The following is a 15000-nucleotide window of genomic DNA, read 5'->3' as shown; positions in this document are numbered from 1 at the left end:
CAGGGTCTGGCTGTAATCAACAGAAGTCAAAGATGTCTAAGGGCAGAGGGTAATTCCACCCCCTTCACACCAGGCCGGACTGCAGCTCGGCCCGGAAAGAGAGAACAGCTGCTCAGAACTAAATCAACCCAGAAGCCTACAGGTAATCCATCTTTCCATTCATTCGTTCGTTCCCTCGTTCATTCATTCATTCATACATTTGTTTATTCAGTCATTTACAAAGACCCACTGATGCCAGGCACGCTTCTAGTAGCAGAGATACAGAAATAAATGAGATGCATTCTTGTCTTCCAGGAGCTCTCATTCTGTTTGAAAAACAAATTATTTCAATCCTGTAGAAGAATCTCAACTGTAGTTGGGAAACCCAAAAAGCTTCACCGAGGAGGCAGTTTCAGCCTCAGAAAAAGAGCTAATGAATTCCACAACTATCGGACCCACGTTGAATCCATATTGTAAAGACCACTGCATCAGAATCTACGTTTCTATCCTAAAAGCCACCTACTGAGTTTGAGGGAGACTTGAAGATCCAGTTTGCAGATGTCCATGATCTTCACCTTGCCTCCCTGCAAAGGCCATAAGCAAATTCAGAAGATACCTGCACTTGTCCAAAGCAACATGGAGTAAAATGGGTCAAATGAAATTAAAATATGTTCCAGCCAAGGTTTGCCTCATAGAAAATGGAAAAAATAAATGTTACAGATATAGCGAGCCTCCTTTGATAAATGAGAGTGACTCACAACTGCAGCCATTTTTAGAAAATGTAAAGAAAAAATATGCTAACCAACCCAGAGCTCAACTCATGTTATCTGAACAGTAGCTAATGAGATTTGATAAATTTTTAGATGGTGAAGACAATAATTCTAAAGTGCTTCTGAAGACCTTCTAAGATTGAGGACACAAATGGCCCAAAGGTTAGATATCTCCCCCACAGTTAATTCCACAAACAAGCAACAGAGGTTCCCTAAAGGTGAACTACCCTGCAGACGGAGCCCCGTTCTGGGTCAGGGCACAACAGGAACAAACTCTCAGAACATCCACTCCCCCGTCTGTAAAGTGACAACAGTGCCATTGATGGGACTGTCGCAAAAGTTAAACGAGGCATGGCACCCAGCATGTTACAGGGCACACGTGGGTTTGACTGTCACTTGACCGTGTACTAACCATACAAGGCAAGCTCCCCAACCTTTCCAAGTCTCAGTTTCCACATGTGCAAAATGGATTCATAAAACTGACTCTACAGGTTCTTTGTGAGAAAGAAACAAGTTGTTGCATGTCAATGCTGAGCTGGAGGAAAGTGAGCTCTGATTAAATTACTAGACAAACAGCAAATGATGATTCCTTCTCCTTCCTCGAAGAGCCACGGAGTGGGAAATAAGGTTCTTCCCCTTTCGGAGGAAAGTGTATGGTCAAGAGGGCGAGACGACTATTTGCATACGTAAATAATGACATCTAGATGCGTGTCTTTTCCCAAGGGCAATCAAACATTTTTAACATCCACGAGTTTGCTATGGTTTTAAATGTACAGTATCAACTCCATTATCTGATAGTAGACTTGCCAACCAGGGTGTTCACTGTGGTAAGAGCTTTAATCCTGCTACACTTTCCCCGATGAGAGGCCATGAGAACCTAGGGATAACGCTCTGGGGTCAGAGTTACCCTTTTCTAATAACTAGCTGATGACCTTGAGCACGTTACTTCGCTTCCCCCAAGTCCCTGCTCCCACAGCTGCAGATGCAGGAGTAGTAACATCTTCAAGCTGTACACTGGGGATGAAACAGACAAGAAATGTATGGCCCGTACATAATCATTGAATAAATGTTCATTTCTCTCCTGAGCTAACTTCCACCACTATTTGGTCTAAGTTTATGCTGTGTAACGTTTGCCTAACAAAAGCAATATTACCTTGCTTCCAAAAATTACATAACTGAAAACTTATATCCACAGAAAAACCTGCACACAGGTAATCATGCCAGCTTTATTCATGATTGCCGAAACCTGGAAGCAACCAAGATGTCCTTCAGTAGGTGAGTGGATAAATAAAGCGTGGTCCATCACAACGGAATATTATTCAGTGTCAAAAGTAAATGAGCTCTCAAGCCATTAAAAACACATAGAGGAATTTTAAATGTATATTACTAAGTGAAAGAACCAATATGAAAAGACTGTATGATTTCAACTATCTGATATTCTGGAAAAGGCAAAACTGTGGAGAGAGTAAAAAGACCAGTGGTTGCCAGGGATTGTGGGGTAAGGGAGGGATGAATAGGCAGAGCACAGAGGACTTTTAGGGTGGTAAAAATACTCTGTATGATACCATAATGATGAATGCATGTAGTGATCCATTTGTCCAAACCCACAGACCGTACAACACCGAGAGTGAACCTTTCTGTAAACTATGGGCTCTGGGTGATTATGGTGTGTCAATGTTGGCTCATCAGTTGTAACAAATGTATCACTCTGGTGGGGGATGTTCACAGTCGGGGAGAGAGCTGTATGTATGGGGTCGGGGGTTATGGGGGACATCTCTATACCTTCCTCTCCATTTTTCTGTGAACCTAAAACTGCTCAGAAAATACTTTTTATTTTTAAATAAAAGGATTACATATTATATTCTAAACCAAAAATAAATTGAGTGTGATCCATTGGTTTGAATTGATCTACATTATTATTCCGCTTTCATTAGAGAGGACAGGCAAGAATTGGCTGTAATAATTTTCAAAGTAAGTTAAAGGCCTTATAATTAACCCTTAAATCAGAGAAGTGACTATATTGTCCATTGTTTCAGTGTTTACAATCCTAAAGAGTGCTAGCCTCAGAATATAAAGCCCTTTTACCTTTGAATGATTCATCTAATCCATTGGCAAATAAAGCTGTGATTAGTAAACTCCTATTTAACAGATGGGTAAAATGAGGTAGTAAGAGTAAATGATTGGCCCATGGCTAACATTTGATTGGGAAGACAAAGGTGATGATAGGTTCCCTTTGACTTTCCCTCAGGAGTAGGATTAAATTCCAAGCTTCCCGAGTCCCCGTTTGGTGCTTATTTCACAAGTGCAATATGTTCTTTATTACCTGCTCTAAAATAAAAGGGGTAAAATAAAAGGGGAGGGTGGGGAGACCTGAGAATCTTCATCTTAAAAATCACAAAGCACAGGATACAGGGTGGATATCCCATCATTAATTTTCATAGCTTTGCCCTTAAGACAACAGTGAGTACAGCGTGGCCTTTAGAGGGTGCAGGATTGTAAGCTAAAACAGATAAACGAGATGCCCACAGACACCGAAGGAATCAAAAAGCCCAGAATCACCTAGTTTTAGAATGGAATTGGACCACACACCTTCTGGAAGGCATGCAGTTCTAGAAGTCTCTAGGAATGTGAAAAAAATCAAATAACCTTTTTTTGTGGGGAGTTGGAGGGAATAGGGATAGTTTTTATAGAATGTTTAGCAGCAACCCTGAGCAGGTTGGTAGTGTTTGGGGAAATATTTTTTAACTTAGTCACCCAATTCTCATCAAACCCAACAAACCAACTGCCTAACCCCGTTTTGTTTTGAAAAATAATGTCACAAATCTGTCCAGAGCTGGATAAAATGCACAGTAATGAGTTCATTAACATGCCATCTGCATGCAAAATAAGGGGATTCCAGAGGCAGAATTCTTTGGTGGGCCTGTTGGAAATCAAATCCTCGGCTAAAAAAAAAAATATATAAAACACAACCTAGAGCGAAAAATATTACAGTTACACCTTTGCTTGGCTTAGAGCAAAAACTGTCTGGCTTTCAGGAGTCCCAAAGCCAGCCAGAATCTTTGTCCCCTTTTAAAAAAAAAAAAAATTTTTTTAAACACGTTTTACTAGTTAGAGAGGATAAATAACAATTGCTTACAGCATGAGGTAACTGATGGGGTTGGTGAATTACACCCATCCCCAGGAAGAAAGACCTGGCTAAAAGCCTCAGTGTAGGAAATCCTTTTAGGATTGCCTGTCCTTTGAAAATCAAGCCTGTTTATCTGCCTGATTCACTCAGTAACAAATCAGAAAACTCAAACCTGCCCCCTCCATCACTTCAGGGCCCCACTGCTCCTCCTTCACTCTCACAGAGGGGAAGGATTAGACTGCCAGCGACTGTAGCTTTAACAAACCAGAGGCAATGCTTCTTGCCACGGTGGTCCCCCTGAACTTCACCAAGAACATCGGAGTCTGCTTTTTTTCTATTGCAATTTTCATTTCAGCTCAGCTCTCCCTGACACACCTGTGAAGTGTCACCAAATGCTATACCGCATCATCTTAAAAACTGCCAATGCTGCTAATGTCTGAAACGTCCTGATGTCACAGCCGTGCACAGGCTTGCAGTACAGAGAAACACAGCCCGAGTTCCACCATGTACAGTAACAGCATCCTCTTGAGCGGGGAAGAGGGTCTCGTTGATAGTAGCAAAATAAGACCAAACCACATAAACGGGGTGCATGGCGAGGGTGTCTGGGGAGCCAGTCCAGCCTTCTTCCCAATCTGTGGCGAGACTCCAGCCCCTCCATCCTCCCTTGAAGAGCGACGTATGTAGACAAGTGTTCCTTCCATTCTCCCTACTCCCTTTTCCTCAAGATAGGAATTTCTCCATAGCCTAAAAGCTTAAGAGAAAATATCCTATCTACTATAAATTCTATAAACGTCTGAGCCCACCTTCTGCCAACAACGAAAGAAAACAATACCAACAAAAAACTAGCTGAGACACACTATGCAGGCTACTGCTTGTACTGATTATGTGTCTCTCGGTGCAGACGGCGCTTGCAGAAAAGCTGGAACGTACGGTGGTTTTCAGTCATACTAGAGAGAGTGGTGTATGTCTGTGGTGGAGAGCATGGGTCTTGTAGCCTCACTCCTTGGTGTCAATCCTGCCTATGCCCCAGTGATGGTACCTGATGAAATTTACTGATCTTATGAGCTTGGATCATAATGTACACATAACAACTACATAGTATCTTGTTCTTTACAATCAATATTCTGTAGTTTTGGTCTACACATATTTTTCAGGTTCTTACACCTAAAGACGATGTATGTATGTTTGTTCATCCATATCTAAGGAGAAGGGTAATTTAGTCTTCAGACTAAATTATATAGTCTAATATAAAAAAACATATATTGGCTAACTTAAGTCTCATTTTGCCCATAGCAGAATAAAAGACTAAAAAATAGCCTGCAGACTCACTGGGCCGAGATGCTCCATGAAATAACACACAAACATTATGGGTTTTGAGCACTGGTACTTTGGCACCAAAACCCACCACTCAGGAACCTGAGCCAAAAACCAAAAGTCTGTTTTTTGCTTAACCATTCCATCAACATCAAAATAACTTTTATTATTCTGAGTAGAAATTTTTCTTCTATTAAATTGAATAGAGATTTTTTTTTCCCCCTTAGCTCATTTTTTCCTCTTTGAAGAAAGGCAGCTTGGATGTAATGGTGTGTTATAGGAATTTATTTACAAATTTTGAGATCTTTTTGGATTCTAGTAATTAATGGGAAAATGGAAAGTACAGCCAACAAAATTTTAAAACTCAGCTCAGAATCATATTTGGATGTAATTAAAGGTATAATCTGTTCCATTTGAATACTTCAGTGCTTTCCCATCTTAAAACAAATATGAGTATTAGTTCTTTCACGATGTACCTGCTTCTCACATCATGCTGGAATACGTAAAACTTTTCCACAAAAACTGTGTGTGTGTATTACCTCTTTTATACTTATAGAAGAAGTGTGTTATTTTTATATAAATAAATTCATGGATCTGTTATTTGCCACAATTAACGGCAGACTGAAGACATAGTTCAATTCAAACATTTGAAATATGCCATTTACTTCTTTGTATGGGATACAGCAGGATACAGTGACCCATTTTACTCTCTGGACTAACATGATTATCAGAGTCTTGTTCTATTTCCTCCATAACAACGTGCAGGAAGAGTTGTTACCAACGATACTTAATTACTCACCATGAAGTAGTTGTGATTTGTCAAATCTGAACAGATAATTTCTTTTAGAGCAAGGCTAAAATATGCAGGCATGCTAAAAGAGTCAGCATTCCAGGTTGGATAAAGATAAAATGCAATACTTTAGTTTTTTAAGGGGAGAAAAAAAACCTAGTACGGCTCATAGAATAAAGTATGTCATTGCCACAGCCTAACAATTTATAAAGTAATTCTCCCAAAACGCCCCAAATGCCAGGTTTAAATAGCAGCTCTGGCACTTTGGGCCTTAATAGAAATGCCCCGCCATGGTGGAGCCCGAGGCAAAAGTCAAGAGAAGTAACACAGATCCTGCCTTTACTTAAAAACGTGACGTTTTGTTCACCATGTATGTTTTTGCATTCCTTTTTGTATTTTGAAACATTGCATTAAAACATTATCTTGAGGGGCTCCTGAGTGGCTCAGTGGGTTAAGCCTCTGCCTTGGGCTCAGGTCATGATCTCAGGGTCCTGGGATCCAGCAGCATCATAGGGCTCTCTGCTCAGCAAGGAGCCTGCTTCCCCCTCCCCCTCTGCCTGCCTCTCTGCCTACTTATGATCTCTGTCAAATAAATAAATAAAATCTTTAAAAAAAAAAAAACACATTATCTTGATTACTGATTCCTTGGCACTCCCTTAAATTCTACTCAAGGAGAGCACCATTTGTTACCTCCCTCTGTCCTGGGCCTGCTTAGACCGTCCCCTCCCTGACCCTTCATGACCTCACCTGTAAAACCGAGGCAATAACAATCTAGAGGGTTATTGTGAGGACTGAGATAACATGTGTTAAGAACTTGTTCACTGTAAATGTGAACATATAAATACATTTACAAAGCACTCCACAACTCCAAGATAAAGTTATTATATTACACATTCTAGTTAAAGATGTTAAGGGTTTATGGAAGGCAGAAGGCCCATGATTGATGACAGAAACTGAATTGGAGGCCTTGGAGGGATCTGTGGTATTTAAGACACACCCATCTCTACCTAACCTTATTTAAATAAAGAAAAAGGTATACAATTGCAGCCCAAGGAAGCAATTTCCTTTCCAGCTTTCATAATTAATCTTCATTTGTAAATTCAGTTTGTCTCCAGATTTTCCCTTTTCAGTTCCTAAAAGCATTCAATTCACTGCAAATGAAAAATTAATTTAGGAAGAAACTGTTTGTTTTCCTCTTACTTTAAAAAGAAAAAAAATTGCAGCTCAAACAACACAGGCGAAAGCCTACAAATAAACGCACTGCACAAGACAATTATTTTTGAAAAAGTTGAGGATGTAAACCTCTGGATTCGAGGTAGGGGAGAACTTTCTAGGCCGAAGGAAGGTGAGATGCCTCCTGTTCTCGTGAGCTAATGATTGTTTCCAAGCTGGTTAGAATTCAGTGCTAATTGCATTTTAAAACACCACCTCGAAAATCCTTCCCTCTCTCAGGATCTTACATCAATGTTTTGCATTTTCAGTAAAACCTTTGCACTTCACCTCTCTTGATCAACAAATCCTGAACTTTACATCAGCGGGAGGAGTTCAGTTCTGATGCCCTCCTTCCCCCGGCAGGTTTGGATGTGGTGGTGGGGCTGTTAGCACAGCACCGGAAGGGCTGTCTTGCCGTGCTTCTGAGGCAAGAGAGAGGATTAAAAGAGGTATTTTGGGTGGCTAAACCTAGACTTGTCCATTCTAACAGAATCATGAAACAACTTCCTACTGCCATTCAAAGAACTTATAACAGAATCAATTGATTTTCATCCTCTGCTTTATTAGTTGTGATTTAGGAGCTAGAACGGCCCTGTTTACACAGCTGGAACATGTCAGGACCTGCAGTCCATGATTGGCCAGAGGCCTCCGAGTGGCAGTCCATTCTCCGCAGATCAATCTGAACTCGAAAACATTCCCTCTAGGACACCAGCACATATCTACCAGCATAAAGTACTTCTGGTACAACTGAAAATGGTATTCACTTGAGGCTAAGTTGCAAGTTCACCTTCCAAAAATCAGCCCTGACTTGTCATTGCTCTCAGCGGTTCACAATGGGAGCGGGGGGCTGCAAATGCCTCTTAAGTAGACACCCCGCGCGGGCGAATGTGTTCCCCTTTGGTGCTAGTTGGGTCTCGGGCTCTGCAAGTGGGAGCTGCTGTCTGTTTAACATGCATTCAGAGCAGTGCCAATCTAAAATGGCTGCTCAGTAATACTTTAATTGCAGTTTCACGGAAACAAATTGCTATTTAACTGCAATAAGCATTTCTGTGACTTGGCTGGACTGACAATAGGTGAGTCTTAGTAACAAAGTGACGAGTAACGTCAACTTGTAAAGGCTGTGTCTACCGCGCCCTCCCAAAGGGAGTCTTGGGTGCAGAACACCGGGCCTCGAATGCCCTGGTGAAGAGGTCTCCGGCCAACCTCTTCTCAATTTAAATGCAATTATTCAGGCCACAGGGAAACTCTTCACTGGTGCCTTGATCTATAGCTCTTGGACTCACTGTGGTAGAATTTATTGCCTCTAAAGAAATATTTTATATAAATAGTAGTACACATTAGAATCTTGCTATATTGACATTTAAAGCCATTTAATTTAAGAGCTTCATTTTAGATGATTAGTTGTTTCAAATATCAGTGTTAATAAGAGCAAAAGAAAGAATTTCAATACAATTAATGGCAAGAGGATGACAATTTCACAGGCTTCCTTTTGGTGGGACCGTTTTCTCATTTTGCATTTTATAAGACACTACAGTCCGTGTTAAACTATTTCCTAATAAATTATGAAGAGCTGGAAATAGTTTCTGGTGGCAAACGATTTGGTTTGGAAAGCTTCTTCCTGGCTCTCCTGCCTTTCGGGATGTGTAAATCTAAGTAGACGGGTTAAAAAAAAAAAAAACATTAAACCTTTTCAGAGGACAATCTTTTTACAAAATCGTTTCATTAGCAAGAGTGACAATTTGCATGACTGAGACATTTCTATGTTATCATAAACATATTTTTTTAATCAGTTCAGCAGGGCTCAGTAACATTTGCTTTTATTTAATTGCACTTGCTTGTAGGGATCGGAGGCCATCTCGCTCTACGACGTGGTTAATATTAAGTAAGTCCTATCAAAAGAATGGAGTACATCTCACTAACATCACAAATGCAATGGATGAAAGGTGAACAAGTTGCTGGAGGTTTGTTTTTTTTTTTTTTCCTAAGCAAGGTTGAGGTTGGGGGATGAACACAATCACCACTCACATCAGAATAAACCTGAGTGTTTTTTAGGAGCTCTCTACCCACACAGAGCATCCCCATTAGAGCTGGGTTTTATTGTCTGAAATGCCTCTGGTTTCAAGAAAGTGTTTTACCTAAAGCAAGACTACTACTTAAATATGTTCTATTGTATATTCATAGCTCCATTAGTCCTTCTCCAATTTAGCACATCAAAGAGAAGGCTTCATCACTTGCATGTGGATTACACTAACATGAGTGACATTTGTAATCTTATAGGTCTGCAACTTAAGAAATGCTTTTAGAAGCTCGTTATTAAATATGCAGCAGTGCTTGCGGAGTCAGCCATATAATAGTTCATTTAAAGTCTTTAATGACCTGAGCCCTCCACATCACCAAATGCCACACTGTATTACTCACTAAAAGTTATTAACTAGCCCCTTTGAATTTCTGCACTATAGGGGACATGAGTGCTTATGCCAAAAAGAATAGAGAGGATGCTTGCATTCTTATTAACACATCTCCCCCTTTCTGTCCTGAAGAGTCCACATTCCTTTAAAGTATCTTAAAGGGAAAGAAAAAAAAAAATGTAAGAACCAGAACTCGTTCCTAGAAATTCCCCAAGGATTTAACTCAAACAAATACTGTTATGTCTGTGATTTTGTTCATTTTTTTTTCCCTTGCATTTTCTTTTCATAAAGCTCTAAAGAACTCTTCACTTTAACTCTCTACCTTTCAATTGTCCTACAGGAGGTTCATAGTTTTGAGCAACTGCTTTTTTTCCTCCCAGACTGGAGTCTCAGAGAGCACATGATCCCAAACGGAAACTGACTGCTGGTTGAGATGAACAGAACTAGACCTCTCTATATAACCTGTCCTGAGAGGTCTACATTGGAAGCTTTTCTGGAACAAGAGAAAATAAAACAAATGCCATTTTTAGAAAGGATATTTCAAGTGGCGTTATACACACACACCTGGTTTTCGGAACCTGTGATCGAAGTTGTAGCTCAAAGTTGCTCCCGAGCCTGGCAGTGCAGCTTCTTTGGTTTTCTCCTCCTTCTAACACTGGCCCTGTCCCCCCACACCCCCAAATCCTTGACCTACACATGCTTTCCACAGGAGACCACTGCACACAACGCATGCACTGTTGGGGATACACTGCAGCCTAGAACTAGCCACTGAATCTCTCAAGATGACTACTAAGTGAAAGCCAAATCCTACCCCAAACATATGGAAAGGCAGAGCCTGCAGAGGAGTAGAAGAGCAAAACAAAATAAACAAATCACACAGCCGACCACAGGAGTCTAGCAGCTCACCAGGAAATGGCTGCTTCACCCCCTGAAGACGCCTGTAGACATCTGAAGAGCTCTGGGTCCCTAACGACTTCCCAGTATGTACAGGTACGGTTTAAAAATGCTATTTCCTTGGAAAGCCAGAAACTTGGTGAAGAGAGAATAGGACGGTTATGTCACAGTCTTGAGCACACTTTTCATCCATACCCAAGGCTTTCCTATTGAGGAAGAAAGAATCAACATGAAAGCTGAAGAATCGAACAAATATTTATATATAAACACAAAAGATTCACTGTGATATAGAAGTGGATGAAGAGCTTAAGTTACCAGAATATTCTGAACTTATAAAAAGGACTCCGTTAGAAACACTGCTTTGTAGCCGTGCCAAAAAACGGCATGGTTAAGTAATTCGAAGAAAACCTTATAGGCCCAGAGCTAAATAAATATACACACCACCTCCCTCGACCCCTAAGATTTAAAGTGAAGTTGGTACCAAACAAAAAAACTACTGAATTTTTTCCGATACAGAGGAGAAAAAACAGTGTTTAAATCCGAACTCCATTTTTCTTTTAAGTTTTTATTATTTAAATACACCATACTAGAGCAAATGTCTCTGAAAATATCACAAATAAAAGATTTTTTTCTTCATTCAGCAAATTAGAAGTAGGGGGAAATTTCTACACAGTAGCTGCTATGAGCCTGATTTTTTTTCCAATTTTTTCGTTCTTTTTTTTTTTTTTCCTTTGCCATGGAAGTAGCAACATCAGGACGAAGAACACTTACATGCATACATACATTGTATTTTACAGAGATACAATAAAAGTGTTTGTGATAGAATATCACAAAAGCCACATCTCTTTCCTTTTATCTCATGTTCAGTTTTGATTGAAACACATTTCCTTACAACACTTAAATATACAAAGAGCAAATAGAATGTTGTTAAGGTAAAACACAGGGTACAAACTCTGGCCAGTGCCCTGCTAATTGTTAATGAGGGTAGAAAGCAGATTTGAATGCTTCTTTTAATTAGCTTCATTAGTCATTTCCCTCCTCCCCAGCTCCCTCCCCCCCCAAAGATGTCCTCCGGTGGATCTTTTTTCATTTTCTCTACAGTCTCCCATTAGCCCAGGTTCATGGAGTCCTTAATGTTCATATTCAGTCATTTTAATACACCAATAAATGCGGGAAGGGCAATCAAGACTAAAGAAGGTGCAATGCACAGAGCTGGCACTGGTGGCTAGCTACAAAGGTGACTTGTCTACTGAAGACGCATGGGATCCACCTGTGATGAACGAAATCTGAGATGAAGGCACGCATTCTGCATTACTCTGACCTTTTAGCAGACCTGCAAGAAATAAAAATGGGCATCTTAGCTAAAATGCTAAATTTGAGATATTAAACTCAAACATGACTGCTTTTGTCTCCTTCTACGTTCACTAATCTTCTTTTATTAGATTACTTTCCAACTGTGACTTGATGGAGGCTTTCTACACTACTTACTCCGGCAGCGAAGAACTAAAGCATAACGTTTTCTGCAGTTTTACTAGCAGAGAAAATGAGACAATAAATGGACTTTCGGAAAGTTTCTGGTGGAAAGTTCTACGACGAACTGCTTTAACTCTCTTAAAAGCAAGTTTTTTTCTGAAGACAGTGAATTACACCTTGCCTACCAGGGGTGCCTTCAATGCACATTCAGAGCTGAGCGCCCCGCAAGGACGTTTTGGCTTACTATGCTCAACTGTGTGACCTCTGGAAAAGTTACTCTGTGTCTCAGTTTCCTCATCTCTAAAGTGGGGGATAATATGGCTGTTATAAGGATTACATAATACACATAGAGCACTTTCAACAGTGCCTGGCATGTAATAAAACCTAAACAAATACTGGCAGTGATCATTCTGATCTCCCCATATGATATCTATTCACCCATGTCCTTCTCAACCTAAAGCTATGTCTGAATTCGTGTGTGTGTGTATATACACATACACACACACATACATGGTACACACACACACACATATATATACGTACACAACCACATACATACAAATACTCAGATACTACTTTTCACTTTTGTATCTGCAGTATTTCATATCTGCTAGGTCACTTAATATTATATAAATATTGTAAATATATGAATCAAACATATGTAATATGTTAATGACTTGTGCTCAAATAAAAAACAGAGTTCAAGGGAAGTCTAACTTTCATGTCTAAGTTAGAAATGTTAACCCACACAGTCGTCAAATTCAATCTGTTTGCAATTACCAAAATGAAATAATATATATTAGGTTTTTATGGTTTTTAAATGACATTTTGAGCTTCCCAGGAAGTTCTCGGTTCACCCTTTCCCTAACTTACTAAAAGCCTGAAGTCTATTAGGAACTGCAACCCCCCACTTCCAAGCTAATTAAAGTGGTGGAGGCTTAATTCCCCAGAGTGGAAGCTCAGTGTGAGAAAGGTAATTTGTCTGTCCAGAACAAAGATGCGGCGGCAGCCTGCGAGCATATTTAATAAATGAGCATCAAATGTCCTCTACGATGGACACACACAGCACCAATTATGTAACTACGGGGGAACAGTGGAGTGATATGTCAACTAGAACACTTGCTAACATCTCCAACCAAAGAGATGTGAGCTCATATTTTACGGAAAAGTGCCGAGAATTCTAGATGGAAGAGCCACTCTTGAGTGGAAAAAAGAATTCCAGAGCAGGCAAAGACGAGGGAGGAAAAGAAATTAGCCACGATTCCTCATTGTATTTACGTAACTCTCTAGAAGGCAATATTCTCCTGAGGATGGTCCAGCCTCCTTTAAATGACACAGGCTGTAAAATTTTGTAGATTCTTGAACACCAGTGATCGGAGATTTCACTCAAGACACTCCAGGATTTATACACTCAAAAATTATTTTTTTCTCAGAATATACCAAAGCCAATGATGCGGAACAACAGCTAAACCGCACATCCCAGACACTGGCAACAAATTTCAGGAGAATGAAAGTTTAAAGGGACCCCATTATGGGGACCTATACTTTCTATACAATTAGCTACCTTTAGAGAAGAGGTGTACAAACAATCACCTCATTACTTTAAAGCCAGAGGATGCCTGGCGATATTTTTTATCCATCACACAATAAAAACGTAACTGGTTCGGTGAATAGAAGGAAAAGGGCCAAAATGGATGTCCAATTTTCCCTACCAAAAACATGGAGACCAAGGAGAGTGAAGAAAATAATAAAGTGGGGCGGTCTGTCATTTCTCCCCATCTCATCTCCTTCAGAACAGAAACACCGCAGGGTTTTGGGAAAATTGTAAAGCACTCTCAAGGTCCAAAAAAGCAGCCTACGTTCCACTAGGAAGTGTGTTTTCATTACCTCTTCCTTCCCCCTTGCCCTCTCATTAATCTCTCTCTGGACCACGTTCGGCTTGCCCAAAACCTTTATTGACAAAAACCACCTTGTCAATTGACTGTGCTCGTGGAGAGCGGAGCACTGAGGGCAAATATGTGAGACATTTATGCCAACAGGGAAATGTTCTTAATTAACATCACCCCCAAAACACAGCTTCTTACCAATGTCTGGCAAGAACATATCCTTAAGTTATACTTCCCTCTGCCTTTTAAGAGCTATTAATTTTTGAAGGCCACCTGTCTATTTTTGGCTTCCAACACTAAGGAAGGATATACCGGTTGACTCTTTCTGGCTGCCTACTACTTTCTGTGCTCCAAAGGGAACACCTTCTCCCACCCTGAAAAAGGTGTGCAGGACAGTAGACCATCCGAAAGGCACAACACACGCAATCTTATAAAGCATGCAAACTAGATGTTTCTGCAGCTTTCCTCCCTGAAACCTCTCCACTACGTCATCTTGTACCCAAGGAGACAGTACTGGGAGACCCAGCGCCCTTTCGGTACGTGCCCTTTGCGCGTAGTCCCAAGCGAACGCGGCTGGTGCCTGTGCACAGTATTGCACAGTTGGCTATGTTTTCCATCTTGTCTCCACATCCCTGAATCCTCATGCTGCACTGTGGTGAGCTGCAACCATCATTTCTTACGCTTTGTCAAGTCAGCGAAAGAAATGGTATAAAACCAGCAACAAACCTGAAGATCTAATCTGCAAAAAACTAAGCTTTTACACGGGAAGGGATGGGGAAGAGATGAACCATTTTAATCCCAGCATCTTTTCTTGCCTTTTTGTTTTGGGCTTCTTTGCTCCCAAATGTAAATGCAAATGGCTTTGCCTCTAAATGGGAATGGTATTTATGTTACCTATCCATTGTTCTCAACTCTTCCCTATAGATTAACTTCATTACAATTCAAATCTTACCATAAAAATCTTGAGTATTTATATGTACTGGCATTCCTTAACGAAGCTTGAAATATCTCATTGATGGGGACTGGTTAATTTGCGATAAAAAATTAGATTTCTGTTCTTAAGAAGGTAGACTAGGTAGCTTCCTATATTAGTAAATTAAACAAAGAAAAGTGTGCCTATTTCGATAGAATTGACATTTACTTAATA

The 15000-nt window shown here is 40.3% G+C and overlaps 1 protein-coding gene across 2 annotated transcripts in view; it reads right to left on the bottom strand.

The window, feature by feature from the left end:
- Positions 1-11039: 11039 nt before the first annotated feature.
- The window catches only part of LMO4 (LIM domain only 4), a 16947-nt gene continuing 12986 nt past the window's right edge, over positions 11040-15000 (bottom strand). For both annotated transcript variants that reach the window (XM_059136182.1, XM_059136183.1), the window contains exon 5: positions 11040-11827. In XM_059136182.1, the coding sequence (XP_058992165.1) occupies positions 11819-11827 (9 nt within the window). In that variant the 3' untranslated portion in view covers positions 11040-11818. The remainder of the gene's footprint in view (positions 11828-15000) is intronic.

Source organism: Mustela lutreola, chromosome 10 (assembly GCF_030435805.1).
Source record: "Mustela lutreola isolate mMusLut2 chromosome 10, mMusLut2.pri, whole genome shotgun sequence".
Lineage (NCBI taxonomy): Eukaryota > Metazoa > Chordata > Mammalia > Carnivora > Mustelidae > Mustela > Mustela lutreola.
This window is presented reverse-complemented; position numbering and strand designations above follow the sequence as displayed.